We start from the raw sequence: 16,132 nt of genomic DNA on the forward strand, positions 1-16,132 counted from the left end.
GCTTGTCTGGCATATCTGAGAGAATGTCTGTGACAACCTCAAGGACACACTTAGATATATCATAATATTCAGAGAGTGGATGTTAATTTTTTTTTTATAGCTATAATTTAAAAATTGTATTGTGAATAATTTTAAAATAATTATGTAAGAATTTATGAATGCTGTAGTAATATATTGTAACGTAAACTTCACTAGCATATTGCTTTACCACAGTGAGACTGCTGTCTTTATTCTAACTGGATAAAATAGATAATTCTTTAATGGCAAAATTTTGCAGCATAATGCCTCCTGATGAATTAAGCCCCCTTATAGATTTACTTACTATATTGGTCTTGCATATTTTTCCCATCATTTGTTGCTATGCTTTGTTCTTTTCCCAGCTCAGTTCCAAAGAAGCAAGTGTAGCAAAAAGAAGAGAGAGGAGATATAAGTGGTGTCTTTCAAATTGCATAACTATAAGACTTACATTGCCATATATCTTTTAAAAATGCACCATTTACAAACACATCTCGATTCCTCACCCTCTCCCATTAACTTGGGTATTATCATTGCTGAACATGAAAGGTTCCACAGGATATAAGTAAAATGGAAGTTGGAGGTTCTATCAGGCAGCCTTCAACAAAAAACTGTTGACAAACTTGAAGTATGGCTTTAGCATTAGTAGAGGCATTTGATGCAAGAAAGCAAGCTTATGCAGCATCAGCCAAAAAAAAAAAAAAAAACCCCCACTTCCACTTCACCCCTCTGTTCGTTCAAAATACCTGTCCAGCTGAGCCTTAAACTTATTTAGGCTATCAACCTCCACCACAAGGGATGGAAGTCTGTTCCACCAACCAACCACCCGCTGGCTAAAGGCAAATTTCCGCACGTCTATCCTACATCTGTCTTTCCTCAATTTGAATTTATGCCCTCTCAGGTGATTTTTCTGAGCTAGAGGAAGAATCCCATCAGCATTGAGCATGCTTAAACCATTCAAGGCTTTATACACCTCTATCAGATCACCTCGCTGGTGCCTGGTCTCCAGACACTGTAATTTGCAAAACTTAAGCCTTTCTTCGTAAGAGCACCCCTTTGTTCCATTCACTAATGTTGTTGCCCTTCTCTGTACTCGTTCCAGCAGCTCTACATCCTTCTTGAAATGAGGCCTCCAGACGTGTATACAGTACTCTAGGTGTGGCCTGACCATTGCTTTATACAATGGAATAATCACCTCCTTATCCCTGCTGGAAAAATTCCTGTATATCATTGACAATACTCCATGAGCTACTCTTGCAGCCCGTCTGCACTGCTCAGAGAACTTCATATCTGCCTGCACAACCACCCCCAAGTCCCTTTCATTCTCTACCACTGTCAGTGTAGTACCACAGAGTTGATATGTTGCTCTGGGGTTGCTGTTTCCCATGTGTAGTACTTTACATTTGTCAATGTTAAACTTCATTTGCCACCTCTCAGCCCATCTGCTCAACCTTTCCAGATCCTGTTGCAGCAGCATAGTGTCAGTAGTGTCCTTGACAACCCTGCCAACCTTTGTATCGCCTGCAAACTTGGACATTAAGCTTGATATACCATCATCAATATCATTTATAAATACAGAAAACAATAATGGACCCAACACTGAGCCCTGAGGGACTCCACTAATAACATTAGTCCACGATGAGCAGTGTCCATTGATTACCACTCTCTGTCTTCTCCCCCTCAACCACCCCTTTATCCATAGCAGCAATTTGCCTCCAATGTCACACTGCTCCAATTTGTGTAGCAGTCTTCCATGTGCAACAATATCAAAAGCCTTTCTAAGATCCAAGTATATAATATCAAAGTTATTCCCTGCATCCAGTTCTTTTGTGACTGCATCATAGTATCCAATCAAGTTGGTCAGGCAAGACTTCCCCTTAACAAAACCATGCTGTGTCTGAGCTATAACTGAAGTCTTGTCTAAATGATCCTGCAGTGCTTCTTTAAAGAGATATTAAATAGATTTTTGCAGAAACTTACTGAGATTTATACAATACTTTTTAATTAAACAGAACTAGATAAGTATATCATTTTGAATGAATATCTAATGGCAGGAATCTTCAACTTTTCAAAGATGGGGTTGCTACATTAACCATAGTGTCTTGGAAAGTTTCTGCAAAAAGCAGGTATTTGTTCCCTCTTGTATGTGAGCTCATGTTGCCATTGGTGAATTTTTGAAGTCTGGAGTTCTGCCAGTAGCAAATCTACCTGCTATATTAATAAGTAAGTTTTTGTAGTGCATAAGATTTCACTTTTGATTAAATTAAAACACATGCACACCTGTTTATCTTTGTTATGAATTTTATTAGTAGTACTTTATTGGGATAATTGGATGGGGTAATTTCATCTGTTATCTTATCCATGAGTGCTCTACCACATTCAAAAAGAAGAGAGAGGGGATATAAGTGGTATTATTCATAAAAAGAATATAATTTGCAAAAGTATTGTAATTTCTGTAAATATTCAGCTTTAGCTCCATGGCATTATCTGAATACAATCGATATCTTTTCCAAATTATTGTTAATGTAAGTTTTATTAAAAAAATATATATATTATATGCCTTGCTTTTTTTTTGTAAATGTAACTGTGTTATTTCTAAACAGGTGACATTCCACAGACTATGTACACCATTCATTTAACTGAACAGCCAGAACATGCTGATGTGGTACAAGATACTTCAAAATTAAATACTGAACAGACTGCTGATAGCAATTCATCACAAATTGATGAACTACAACTTATGACCACAGCTACAAGACTCGAAGACTTCATGGATATTGTTACAACATACAAGTGTAAATTCTGTCGTTTTTCATGTGCATGGAAAGCTGGTCTTGTGTCTCATATTCGTAATTGTCATTTAGAATCAAATAGCCATTCTGGGAACCAGGATTGCTCACTGAATGCACCAGAACTGTTGGGTTAGTTTATCTGTATAATCTTTTTTTTTTTTTTTTTTTTTACATACACTGGTGTTCAAATAAAGTGCATCACCTAGGAATTTCACATTTCTAACCATTTTTTGCAATAGTATTTTACATTAATGACTAGCATCACAAATAGAAATATAAACAAAAGATATTTATTAATAGTTAAGGCAAAGGTAAGTAATATTTGACAGGTGCTCTCAAAATATTCCAAAATGAGCATTTGCAATCTTTATACAACAGTTTTGGTAAACATGACAATTATGGCTGAAATGTTGTCAGGAGCCCTCAATTTGATTCAGTTTATCATTTTAAAGGGAAAACAAAATGAAAAGTTCACCAGCTGCAAACTAATATTAATTGAACCGCCTCTGACCCTGATTGACAGCAGCACACCGTTGAGACATTGACAAGATCAATTTCTGAAGATAATCAACTGATAGTTCGTGGTTCCAAACACAAATTGTGGCTTCCTAAAGTTCACAAAGGGTCTTGCCGACCGGGTTAACTGTGTGGGTAAAGTGCCTGCCTGGCAACCCAAAGGTCGCGGGTTCGATTCCCACCTCTGGCTTGGATCAAAGTACTGCAAAAACCTTGGGAGGTGCATTATGGCCACAGAAGCCGATGCGCCAACAACTAAAAAAAAAAAAACCTGCAAATCGTTTGTCTCCCACCAGAGCCACGCAGATTGAATTTCTTCTCATCTAAGAAAATAATTGACTTCCACTGCTCAGGGGTCCATTTCACATGCTCCTTACACCAAATTAATTGGGCCCTTTTCATTTTTTGTAACTACAATATAGCCAGGTATCCATTGGCATTTACAGAACCTTTTATAAACTGCAGCTGACCTACTCCGCGATAAGAAATGCATCCCCATATGCCTTCCAATATAGCCAGGTATCCATTGGAGTTTATGGAACATTTTATAAACTGCAGGTAACCTATACTGGATGGTATTCTTCACCACGTCTGCGGCGAATCGTTTGTCTCCAATCAGAGCCATGCAGGTTGAATTTCTTCTCATCTGAGAAAATAACTGATTTCCACTGCTTGTTGGTTCATTACACATGCTCCTTACACCAAATCAATTGGGCCCTTTTCATTTTTTTGTGTGAGGACGGACTAAAAGTCCATTTATGAAGGGGCATCTTCTGACTGTTAGTGCACTTGATACCACTCCTGTATGTTCTTTGCATTCTCTTTTCAGCTCAGACGAAGAAGCTTTACTGTTTTTAAGGCATAAAGGCTTCAAAACGTGGTCCTGTTTTGGCATAGAGACTCGTTTGCATCTGGGTCCTTTTTTCCTATCAGCAGAACCAGTATTCTTTGAGTTTGGAAAGAAATCTACTCCCTGTTGACTGATTACAAGACACTCTATAAGCAATATGACTGGAAGAACATCCTAACGTAAAGCAACAATAGCACTTTCTTCGTGGTGTCAACTGAACGTAACTCTCCATCCTGACACAGTCAAGGAATGACTCCAACTCTTGCAGAGCATGCTTATAAGCTGAAAGTAACAGCTGATGCAATATTACGTCATCACCTACGTAAGTATATGGCAATATTTCTTACAGATGCAATCTGTAAGAAATATTGCTATATATGTGCGGTATTCGGTTAACAATTACAATTTTAAGGGGTAATGCACTCTTTAAACACCAGAGTATATCTGTGTTTTATTTTTTTACAATGTATCATATTGCCCTACAGCATGTAGAGTGCCTTTTTGATTCAGATTTTGTGAAAAGGCACTTTTCATTACCGGTGCTGCCCAAAATCCCGACATACCAATTGTATTTAAAAAAGCAAAGTTAGTGTTTATCTCAGAAACTGTGTTTGTAATAAAAATGTTTTTCATGTACAGGTCTGGATTCCTCATTTCAAGAAGGATGTAGAGCTGCTGGAACGAGTACAGAGAAGGGCAACAAGATTAGTGAATGGAACAAAGGGGTGCTCTTACGAAGAAAGGCTTAAGTTTTGCAAATTACAGTGTCTGGAGACTAGGCACCAGCGAGGTGATCTGATAGAGGTGTATAAAGCCTTGAATGGTTTAAGCATGCTCAATGCTGATGGGATTCTTCCTCTAGCTCAGAAAAATCACCTGAGAGGGCATAAATTCAAATTGAGGAAAGACAGATGTAGGATAGACGTGCGGAAATTTGCCTTTAGCCAGCGGGTGGTTGGTTGGTGGAACAGACTTCCATCCCTTGTGGTGGAGGTTGATAGCCTAAATAAGTTTAAGGCTCAGCTGGACAGGTATTTTGAACGAACAGAGGGGTGAAGTGGAAGTGGGTTTTTTTTTTTTTTTTTTTTGGCTGATGCTGCATAAGCTTGCTTTCTTGCATCAAATGCCTCTACTAATACTAATGCAATCAGAACAGCCACTAAAAACATAAAATTATATTATACAGTAAACCCCCGCTATTCGCGATATCTGTATTCGCGGTCACTGATTTAATATAAAATGAAACCTAAAAAAAATGAATTTTAAAGCGCCGTGAACATTTTCCGCCATAAAAAAACGTGGGCGTGGCTAAAATTATCTTTCCTGGTCAAAACAGCGCTCAGTGGGTGGCGGGGGGGGGGGGTGAAAAAATCCCGGCGTGGATGTTCCTCGCTACTCCTTGTTCAGTATGTGTTATGCGCTTGTCATGGAAGGTTTCGTCGTTTGCTTTTAATTTATATGCTTATAAATTGAATAAATTTATCAATTTATAAATTGATATGCTTACAAAAGTGATAAATTTACCGTTTTGCAGTGTAAAACAGACTTTTTCGAGTGTGTTAACGGAAGAAAGTGACTTTATTGTGGACAAGTTCTTTCTAACCTGTACAAAATATGGCTACGAATAACAAGGGAAGTGTGAAAATATCAAAGAAGGTGATGACGTTAGCGAATAAAATTGAGTTATTAGACAAAATTTCTAATGGTGAAAGTGTCTCCTCAGTGGCAAAACATTATAAAATCAATGAGTCAACGGTACGATCAATCTAGAAATTGGAAGAAAAAATCCGCCATAGTGTCCGTGAAAACGCGCTAATTGCTTCAAAAATTTGCTCTGTAACTCGTGATGTTAAATTAGGAAAAACGGAAAAGGCTTTAAATCTGTAGATAGAAGACTGAACTCAAAATAAAATTCCATTAAGTTCACTCATCATTCGTGAAAGGGCAAAACTCCTTTATCAACACTTTAGCGAAACTGATGATAGCACTGGTGGGATAAGTTTTTTAGCTAGCAAAGGTGCTGGTTTGAAATTTCTAATAAATATTACATTTAATATTAAATTGTTTCTTATTTTCATTTCGATGCCATATGCTTACATTTCACTATGTACATAGTCATATTATGAAGATACATATAATACATACATAGACAAAATTTTAGACTAGTTTTTCTTATATATTTCATACTTTGGAATGGAACCCCTTTATTACTATGGGAGCCATAACTCAGTATTCGCGGCATTTCTCAGGAACGTAACCCCCGCGAATAGTGGTGGTTTACTGTGTGTATATGTATGTATGTATGTATATATATAGTTCACAAAAACCACATTACTGACAGTAATCACAGTTTAATGATATCAAAATCAGAGATTAAAATTTGCAAAAAATTCATACAAATTATAATCAAATGTTATAATAATCTTAATATACCTCAATAATTTTAAGTATTATAATAATAAGAAGAAAATGGGATATTTTTTTTCTGTTACCCCCTTCAAAATATCCTGCTGGCGCCCATTGCCATGTCTAATGTAGTTGTCAAAGAAATTTGTGAAAGTACAGTTAATAACAAATACCTCTACAATTACAGTTTTAGTTATGCTAATGATATTTATGACAAATGTTACGTAGCTGCCAAAATGCATTACTCTAAATTTTTGTATTCTGAAAGTATTCTTATTTCAAGTTTTTTATCTTTAGCATTTCAGTGCTGTACCTATAATTATTGCTCAAACGCCTTATACAAATATCAAAATTATATTTGAAAAATTACCAGTTAAATGCAATACAGTCGATTCCGGTTATTTGAGACACATCAGGACTAGTGCATTTTGGCCTGATTAAGCGGCTGCCCCAATTATCCGAAGTTTTACATAAAAAAAGTTAAAAATACAATGGACTCCTCTTTACGATTGGTTCACTGTACAATCAAATCACGTTAAGATGGAGTCTCCATAGTAAAGTACCGTTCACTATATGATGTGTAGTTAACGTCGGTCATTGTGATCACGTTTGTGAACTGAATTTTAATTTTATTAAACAGCAATTCTAATTAGCAGGAATATTATCTACAGGCTATAAAAGTAAAGATATATTAAGCGCAAATTTACCCTTTATTACCTTACCAATTAAAAAATTAAATGATGCATGAAAATCGGAAGAATATACATGATTGGAATAATTAATACATGCTAACTAGTTGACATTTCTGTTCACTGACATTTGTGGGTGGGGGTTAAAATTTAAAACAGTACAAAGATAAGCAATTAATAACAAAGAACACGGCATACACAAATTGCAAGTAACACGATGCGCGCAAGTGAGAACGGAGTAACAAGTTACAAAGCTTTAAAAATAGAAATGAAGAGAACATTCTGAATATTAATTTTTTTATATTATTTAAGATTCCATGGAAATGTAAACACACCATAATAACCCTCATAATTCCAGCTGTCGGTATTAATGCAAATTCAATAAGATCGAGTTTACTATCCGTTTATGATAGATTGCACTAACAGAATAGCCCGATAAACAGGTGAGTGCTAATTGTTATTATTGTTTTATGGTTGTGACCTCCAGAAATCTGACTGAGCGGTCGGAGGCAATCGTAGGGTAATCTCCAGTGCTGCGGTCTCCCGCCCTGATTAAGCAGCCTGTTGTCCCAATTAAGCGAAGTAAACCCTGCTATTTTCTCGATTGGGTTCTGTTTTTTAAAAGATTTTCCCCAAATAAACAGCTGCCCTAATTAACCGGTGGCCCAAATAACCGGAATCCACTGTATAATAAATTAAAATTAATTAAGCCATTTTTTATTTGCCAATTGTATTTTAAAACTGTTTATGTAACAGAAAACATGATCTTCAAATTGAAAGAGGCATTTGTTAAAATTCATTTTTTATATTCTTTCTATACAAAATTAATCTCATATGGTAAATTTTTACTTACTAAAAAACTAATAAATGTATAGAATTATATTAATATATTTTTACAATATAGTAGATACTCTTGGGATTTTGGGCCAGACCCGTTCATTACATTTTGCTCTTCTGGGTAATTCATGTAGTCAAAATTTATGTTAGTAGCATTACAATCGTACACATTTTCAGTTTGGATTTTTCTGAATATTACCAAAATGAAAATTAATTTTAAAATATGTAATGTTTAGTATTGTATATTCTCCACTTAATTATATTTTAATAAATCAGTTTTTTTTTTTTTTAAGTTTCTAATCTTTCTGATATATGATACTTAAGTTTTCCTCTGGCCTATTAGTAGTGTCGATTTTTACAGCTAGACGTAACATTGATTTTATGGTGCTTCTTGAGAACAACCACACATAAGCTGTGGGACTGCCTAATGTTTATCTTATATGTATATTTGTGCAGTTTTGTACACAATGGTTTTGACACATTACACATAAGCTGTGGTTCTGCCTAACGTTTATTTTATATGTATATTTGTGCAGTTTTTGTATACAATGGTTTTGACACATTATGGCCTTTAGTTGAAATTGCACCATAAAACCTCCACAACAACATATACAATGGTTTATTCATTTTCTGAATCTGACCAGAACAGTTGGAGGAAATCCAGCCTAAGACTAATTAAGAATTGACTAGAAAAAATCAGGAATTTGCAGTAGCAAGCATTATGTTGTCATAAGTAGTAACAAAATACAATTTCTCTCCTAATTTGAAAACCTGGAGCATGATACGAAGGGTGGCCAAAAAAACTTTGAAAATGGAGTTTAAAAGAGTCCTGTGGTGGGGTTTTTTTTGTGCAATCTCCCCAAAATTCCATGCTCCTATTGTAATTTAATCTGCAGAGTTTAATCCTTTAAAAAATTTTTTGCAGGTTGGTCTCCAATGCTTCACTCCTGTTTTTAGCTCTTCATCATTTGAAAATGAGTTTTACAAAGATGAAACTTTGTTGTAAAACTTTGCAGTTTAATTGTTCAAATCCACATTCATGAATTTAGGAAGGAAGTGGATCAGTTTTTGGATGGGCGGAGCAAAAAGCAATGAGATTGTGGGGGGGGGACAGAAGTGTGCTCCTACAAAGAAAGGCTTCTCTTCAGCAAATTGCAGTATCTAGAGACTGGGCACTTGTTAGGAGATCTGATTCTGATTGAGGTGTTTCAAGCTTTGAGTGGATTGAAATGCTGATGGATCCTTTCATTTGCTCAGACTACAGCATGATTTGAAAACCTAGAGAATGGTATGAAGGATGGTCAAAAAGTTTTGAAAATTTAGTGTAAAAGACTCCTATGGTTCTTTTTTTAATGTATTCTCCCCAAAATTTAGCACTCTTATTGTAATTGAGAAAGAATGATTGCAGGATGGATATGTGGAAGTTTGCCTTCAGCCAGCTGGTAGTTGATTGTTGGAACAGGCTTCCATCTTGTCTTGTTGGAGAATGGTTGTCCAAAGAACTAGAGAAATTATTAAATGGAATGGACAGGCAATGTGGGAGTTCTTTTTTTCTTTTCTTTCATGCTTACTTTCTCCTGTTACAGCTTATAAAAATTAAAAGTGATGAAAATGAAATGGATGTATGCTGGACATATTATGAGAGGATCCTCTGGAAACAGACTAGTTATACAGCATTAGAGGGATGGATGGGGAGAGAAATGACAAGGGAGGCCAAAAAAGAGAATGGCTAGATGACTTAAAGGAATGGTCCAACTTGAGGTAGTACTAGGAACCAATGAGACTTGCCCAAACCAGAAAGTTCTGGTGAATCATGACTGCGGACCTTTTGAGTCCACACTTGATGATGGCGGTTTTCTTGTTTCATTTGCCACTACTGCTACTTGTTTGCTTATTTAGATTTGACATATTAATTCACTACTCAACACAATGTCAGTAACTGAGGCTATCTGTTGTCTGACAATGGAAAAAATAGGTCCAAAACCAGTCAAGAGTTCCTTTGAGCTTTTAATAAATATTATTTCATTAAAAGCCCAAAGAACCTGACCCAAGCTCTCTTGCCATTCTAGGAGAGAATAATATGGTCCCCAAGCAGTAATGAGAGAAAAACATAGCAGTTTGTTATTTTATCAAACTTTTCTCAAAATTATTTTCATGTAATATTATATTTTGTGACATTTTTTATTTACCGATGGCATTTGCATTTAGTTAATGTTGAAATTACTAAATGGAACTTAATTTAATCTGCCATCATAGCTTGTTCTCCCTGACATCTGCTATGGCCATGTTTCTCTCAGTGGCCCCTAGTAGTGTATTGATGAGGCTTACTGCACAAATTCCTGCAGTCAGAGCTGGTTCTCCTTTCATATATGTTACGGCCATGTATATTTTTTATTTTATTATTATCTCTTTATTCATTAAAAAAGTTTTCCTCCTAGTGATAGTTATTCCAGCCAATGGGAGAAGTGGGAGAGGCAATTACATCACTACAAATGCAATTAATTATTGATAGCTGCCTTCATAACGTTCACCAACCTTGTGTACGTGCTTCACTGTCTAACATTTGATGTTCCATTGTAATGTTTTTTGTATATTAATGAATATTGTATACAGTATTTGCAAATAGTTTAGTATTTTGTAAATATTTTAGTCCTGCTCTTTCAGATGTGACAGTATTCCTCATGCATTATGGAACCCAAAGCAAAAGGCCTTTGGCTAAAATCTATTATTTGGGTACCACTTGTCTCTGCGTAGTGGGTATGGTCGTAGAACAGAGTGATGGTACCGTAGAGTTCTGTGATTGGGTGATTATTGTAAATGCATTTTGTTTCTGATTGTTTTGTGTCATCAAGGAGGGGAGCTGCTCATCTTAGGTAGGGTGTTTATCCCCCATCCTGTTTTAAAATCAGAAAGAGGTCTTGATTTTAAAACAGCGGCAAGTAGGGGGGGGATAAACACCCTAGGCATGTCAACCTAGGAGGAAAGGGCGGGTTTAAACAGTGAGTGGCACCTGCCAATCACTGACTTTTAGGCGAAGTATGGAGTGGTACCCAAGATCTGAATTTTTACCTTGCCTTTTCCTAAGTGACCTATGTAAATAATTGCATAGTGATATTTATTCAACCTTGAGAATGCCGTTCACTACAAATGCACAGGTAAATAATTACATAGGTCATTTCCTGATTAGATATCAATCAGTTCATTTCAACAGGTGGCTTTTGCGTAGAAAAGATTTGACTTACTCGTCATACCTCTACATATTATGTGGAAAAGCATGCACCGGGGTTGGCGAGCAGGGTACGGAGCCCCCTAGCTATTATTATTTATTTATTATTATTTTATTTTATTTATTTTACTTTTTTTGCAGCCTACATCAACAATGGCAAAGTGATGTGTTAAATTTCACAATAAGAAGATATGAAGATTTTAGCTGCCATGTTTCCCTCACTGATCACCAGTAGCACATTGCTGTGTAGCTTACTACACAGACCTTTGCAGTTTGAGTTGGTTCTCCTTCTGTATGTGTTGCAGCCATGTATATTTTTATTTTTATTATTTTTTTTTTTTTATAGTGCGCAATGGCAAAGAGATTTGCTAAATTTTTCACATAAGAGGTTGTTAAATTCCAAGCTGTAACTTTAATATTGAAAAGAACTGTTTTATATATGAAATTTGGATGTACTTCATTCCTGGTTCTCTGGCATGAGCCTTGTATCTTGTTTCATGTAAACATTTCTGCTAATGCACTCGTTAGCAATGGCAAAGTTATTAAATTAACAATGTCAACCTTTTACCAATGATACAGGAAGCAAACTTTCTTTTAACATTTGCTCCTCTATGTGGAAGCATTCCCTTGGGCCATTTGAAAAAAAAGTAGTACATTAGCATGGCATTCTGACCCAGACAGAGCAGCTGACTTTCACCCAGAAAGTCAGCTACTCTTTCCCATGGGTAATATTGACTGCATTGTATTGGCAATAAATTTGACCAGTGACCGAAGGGGTTTGGTAAATTTTATTGCCATGACAATAAATTAATAAAATGACCAAAATTAATTGGTCATTTTATTGGGCAGTTGTGGTTTTTTTATTTTTTTGCAAAATTCAAAGAATAAGAGTATTAATACCAAAATTTTCTGGGCTCATATCAGTACTTTGAAACCATTTTAAATCGAAAATGGATATATTTTGGCCCCTTGATCTTTAAATTAACCAGATTTTACTGAATGTGTTTTTCTTATCATGTGGATACCAGTCTAGCTGTCCTCTGACTTTCCATAAGCTTCCCTCTTCAACCACCCATGCACGTATTCCATTAATTAACAACCTGCTGGTCAAAAAACTTTCTACAATCCAGTGTACACATCTTTTCCCATAATTTTAATTTATGGCTCTTAGTTCTAAATTAATAACTATGAAAATTTCCTTCATTTTACTTTCCTCCCCCTTAACCTCATTCAGATTCCCTCTAAGGTATATTCTTTCTCCATACATGGGCATTAACACCAGGTTTGTTGACTGAGTTTGAGCATTGTAAGAAGCTCATCTTATTGATCTTATACAGAAGATTGACCTATCTCTATAAGAAAACGTTCAAAAAGTCATCAGTGGGGTTCATGGGTCCTCCTTGCTGCCTGTCTATACATAACATCTGCCTGTATCATAACCTCCCTTTCTTTCCATACTGTTTTTAATTCATCTTTGCCAAGTGCATAAATTATTTTTAGGTTGTTATTTTCTAAGTACATATGAATTTATGGGTACTTAGTTCTGGAATCATTTATAACTAAAAATTTCTTTGAAATGGTTTGGGTGCAGGTCTAGCACAATGGACCAGCACAGGACACTAATTTATATACTAAAATTCTTTTTCAACCACTTTTTAAAAAAATTTGAAAAATGAAGTAAAAGTTTGATCACAAATTTTTTTTTTTTTTTTTTTTTTTTAATCCAAAGTTTCTACACTTCATTCCTATTTCACAGAGGTTTTTTTTTTTTTTTTTTTGCAATAGTTTGTTTCAATATTATACAAGTGATAGTTTAATTTTGTGTTAATACAAACTTTAGCTCTGCTCATTGTAATTATGATGTTAATTTTATTATAAAAAGTAATGATAGCCTATATTTATTTTTAGTAACAAAACAAGAACCAGAAGATTCCCCACCAGAAGCTGCATCTGATGTTGAAGAAAGCTCTAACGAAATGCAGACTAGTTCTCCACCATCATTTGCTTCCATACAGCTGAACACCAAAGTTTCAGATGAAGAAAGAAAAGATTGTGCATTAGACAACCTTGTATCTCCTCCTCAGGAAACTGCAACAATAAATTGCACACCTCCTCCACAAGAAAGACACATTTTCCTTTGTGGCCAGTGTAGTATAGGATTTAGTTCTTTGGATGGCTGCAAGCAGCATATGGTTAAGGTTTGTTTTGTTTACTTTTATATATTTCAATATTTTTTTAAATTGTAATATTATATTGTATTTATGGCAGCAAATATTACTTTTATTCTGTTTAAGTGAATAAATAAGAAATGGATAAGTTAATGTATGGATACAGGTGACCCCCGCTTAACGCTGATCATTCGTTCCAGAAAAACAGAGCACTAAGTGAATCCGCGCTAAGCGAGCGCCGCTTTCCCATAAGGTAACATATGTATTTATGAGCTGCGGTCAGTGCCATAGGATATTTCCTAATGAATAATAAACAGTAATGAAAAGATGCACAAATGTTGGTCAAAATATTTAATATTCAAATATTTGCACATATAAAATATTCTGCATTGCATATGTATAATTATGTGGTAACTACTTGCGTATCAAAAGTAAATTTAAAAGTCCAATTAAAATAATGAATTTAATTTAATTGATGAATTTAATCATGAAAAATGTGTGGATTTTGAGTTGAACTTTGGCCCTCTTCCAAATAAACTAAAAGGGGTATTAATTTTAATCCCCCGCAGCGTTAAAACCAACAATAAATTCAACCGATCCTTCACCGCTTTGAAACTTGGCATGTTTTTTCTTCTTTCAATATGAAACTTCTTTTAGGCATTCGTTTCCACAAAAGTCCTGCTTCATCTATGTTAAAAACTTATTGAGAATTATAACACATAATACCCCTCTTCAATAATTTTAACAAAAATTCATTTTTGAAAGTTTCGGCTCCTTGATCTGCACTTGCGGCTTCTCCCTGGATTTTAAATCTATTCAACCAGCCCTTACCAGTTTTAAATGGTTCCACATATTTTTTTTTTTTTTTTTTTTTTAGGCGAGTTTTCTTCAGATCATCATATTGGCTAATCCCTTTCTCTCTCTTTTTAATATTTAACTTTATTCTGCATTAGAATATTATCTTCAATAAAATTAAAGTCTTTCCATTTCAATCCTAATAGCCGGCCTAGTCCTAGTTGCTTGCAGTGGAACAGCTATCTTTCCCGCTGCAAAAATTAATTCTTTATTTTTTTATAATTGTTCTTACAGTTAAAGTTGCAAGTCCTAAATTATGGCACACATCCGTTTGTCGTTGACCAGAATCGATTCGCTTCAAAACGTCTAATTTACTTTTCAAATTCAGTCTTTTTCTTACATTTATAGTCTTCGTACTGCGCCCAGACGTTGTTGCTTTTTCATTCCTGTCGGTCATTATTAGCTCTTCGAAAATGTAACCGCGTTGGTTGAATTAATTATGATACAATGTTCAAGTAAACTTTCTGTTACGCACGATGTCTAATACTCTACTGAGTGATGACTAGACCGGATAAATGCATATAACGCAAATATTACAAGCAATATACTTGATCATTTTTTAAAATGTTGATCGCGGAACTACGTTACAAGTCACTGTACTGAAACTAAATTAGCGTGCGAGAAAATTTTACTGAGCGTGGGAAAATTTCTCAAGTCGGCGTGGGAAACGTTTTAATACTGTTTTGCTATTCATTTTCAAGCTATCGACTCCATCAAATGAAACGATTTCGTTAATATGTCAAAAATGAAATCTGTAAAAGAGCGTTATAGTGATCTGTGACAGCGTTATAATCAGATACGGGTTATGATATAAGAACAGCGTTATAGCGAATCAGCGTAAAGCGAACCGCGTTATAACGGGGGCCTGCGTATATGGACTTAGTGCATTAGTGAGTGGGGCATCAAGATTGATATGGACCCCCGTATTGAAGTGCATGACCCCCCCACGTGTCCAAATGGAGATGTAAGGATTAAAAAGCAAGAAGTCAATTCTAATATATAATAAATCAATAAAATGAAAACATTTTTATTATTTAAGTTTGTAGGATTTTTGCCAATTATTAAAAATGAATTTAATTACTTAAAAAAAATAACATTTAAGTTTTTGCTGGTTCCTAATGCAGGTCTGGTACTTTAGTCCCCCTTCCCATAATTCTCCCATTTGGCATGTTAGTGGTAGTAACGTTTAAAATTTAGATGTAAAAATAAGCCCACAAAGTAAACCTTTTAGGCATTTCAAAAAAAAAAAGCAGGCTTAATTTATATATGGTATCAGCCAACTATGAGACCCAAGATGGAAACAATCTTTGCAGGTTTAAAATTTAATCTAATGAAATTAACTGGAATAAAACTTAGTTACGAATACTTAACTAAAAAAAAAAAAATTGTCATACAGGATATCTTTTGGATACTTTAATTCCAAGTTCTTTGTGTAGGTTAATTGGACCTAGTGTAATTTTTATCCTTTTGCATTTGTCAGCTACCCTATCCTCAACTAAAACTGAGCCTACCTCCAAAGCTTGCTGTATTTAATTTCTCTATTGAAATTGTAAACATCATCTCTGATTGTTAAGTAAACAGGAAAATGTGCAAACAAGTATGAACACCCATGAAACTTACTCTTGGTAAAGCTGTGTTTGTTTTCTTCCACAATTCATGCAGAAAAGACTTTAATTGTCTCTCTGATACTGTGACGTGTATCTTTTTGCAATCTTTTCATATTTCAGATGTAGCAAGTTTGAGGTGTTGTTTTTTGGTTGTCTCTATCTCTAAAGAGA

The 16,132-nt window shown here is 35.1% G+C and overlaps 1 protein-coding gene across 2 annotated transcripts in view; it reads left to right on the forward strand.

Annotated features, from left to right (window-relative positions):
• The window catches only part of LOC150082788 (uncharacterized), a 102,733-nt gene that overhangs the window by 48,796 nt on the left and 37,805 nt on the right, over positions 1-16,132 (forward strand). For both annotated transcript variants that reach the window (XM_090377601.1, XM_090377602.1), the window contains 2 exons: positions 2,619-2,936; positions 13,240-13,529. In XM_090377601.1, coding sequence (XP_090233727.1) covers positions 2,619-2,936; positions 13,240-13,529 — 608 coding nt within the window. The remainder of the gene's footprint in view (positions 1-2,618; positions 2,937-13,239; positions 13,530-16,132) is intronic.

Source organism: Mastigoproctus giganteus, chromosome 7, assembly GCF_048544385.1.
Source record: "Mastigoproctus giganteus isolate SK-2022 chromosome 7, ASM4854438v1, whole genome shotgun sequence".
Taxonomy (NCBI): Eukaryota; Metazoa; Arthropoda; class Arachnida; order Uropygi; family Thelyphonidae; genus Mastigoproctus; species Mastigoproctus giganteus.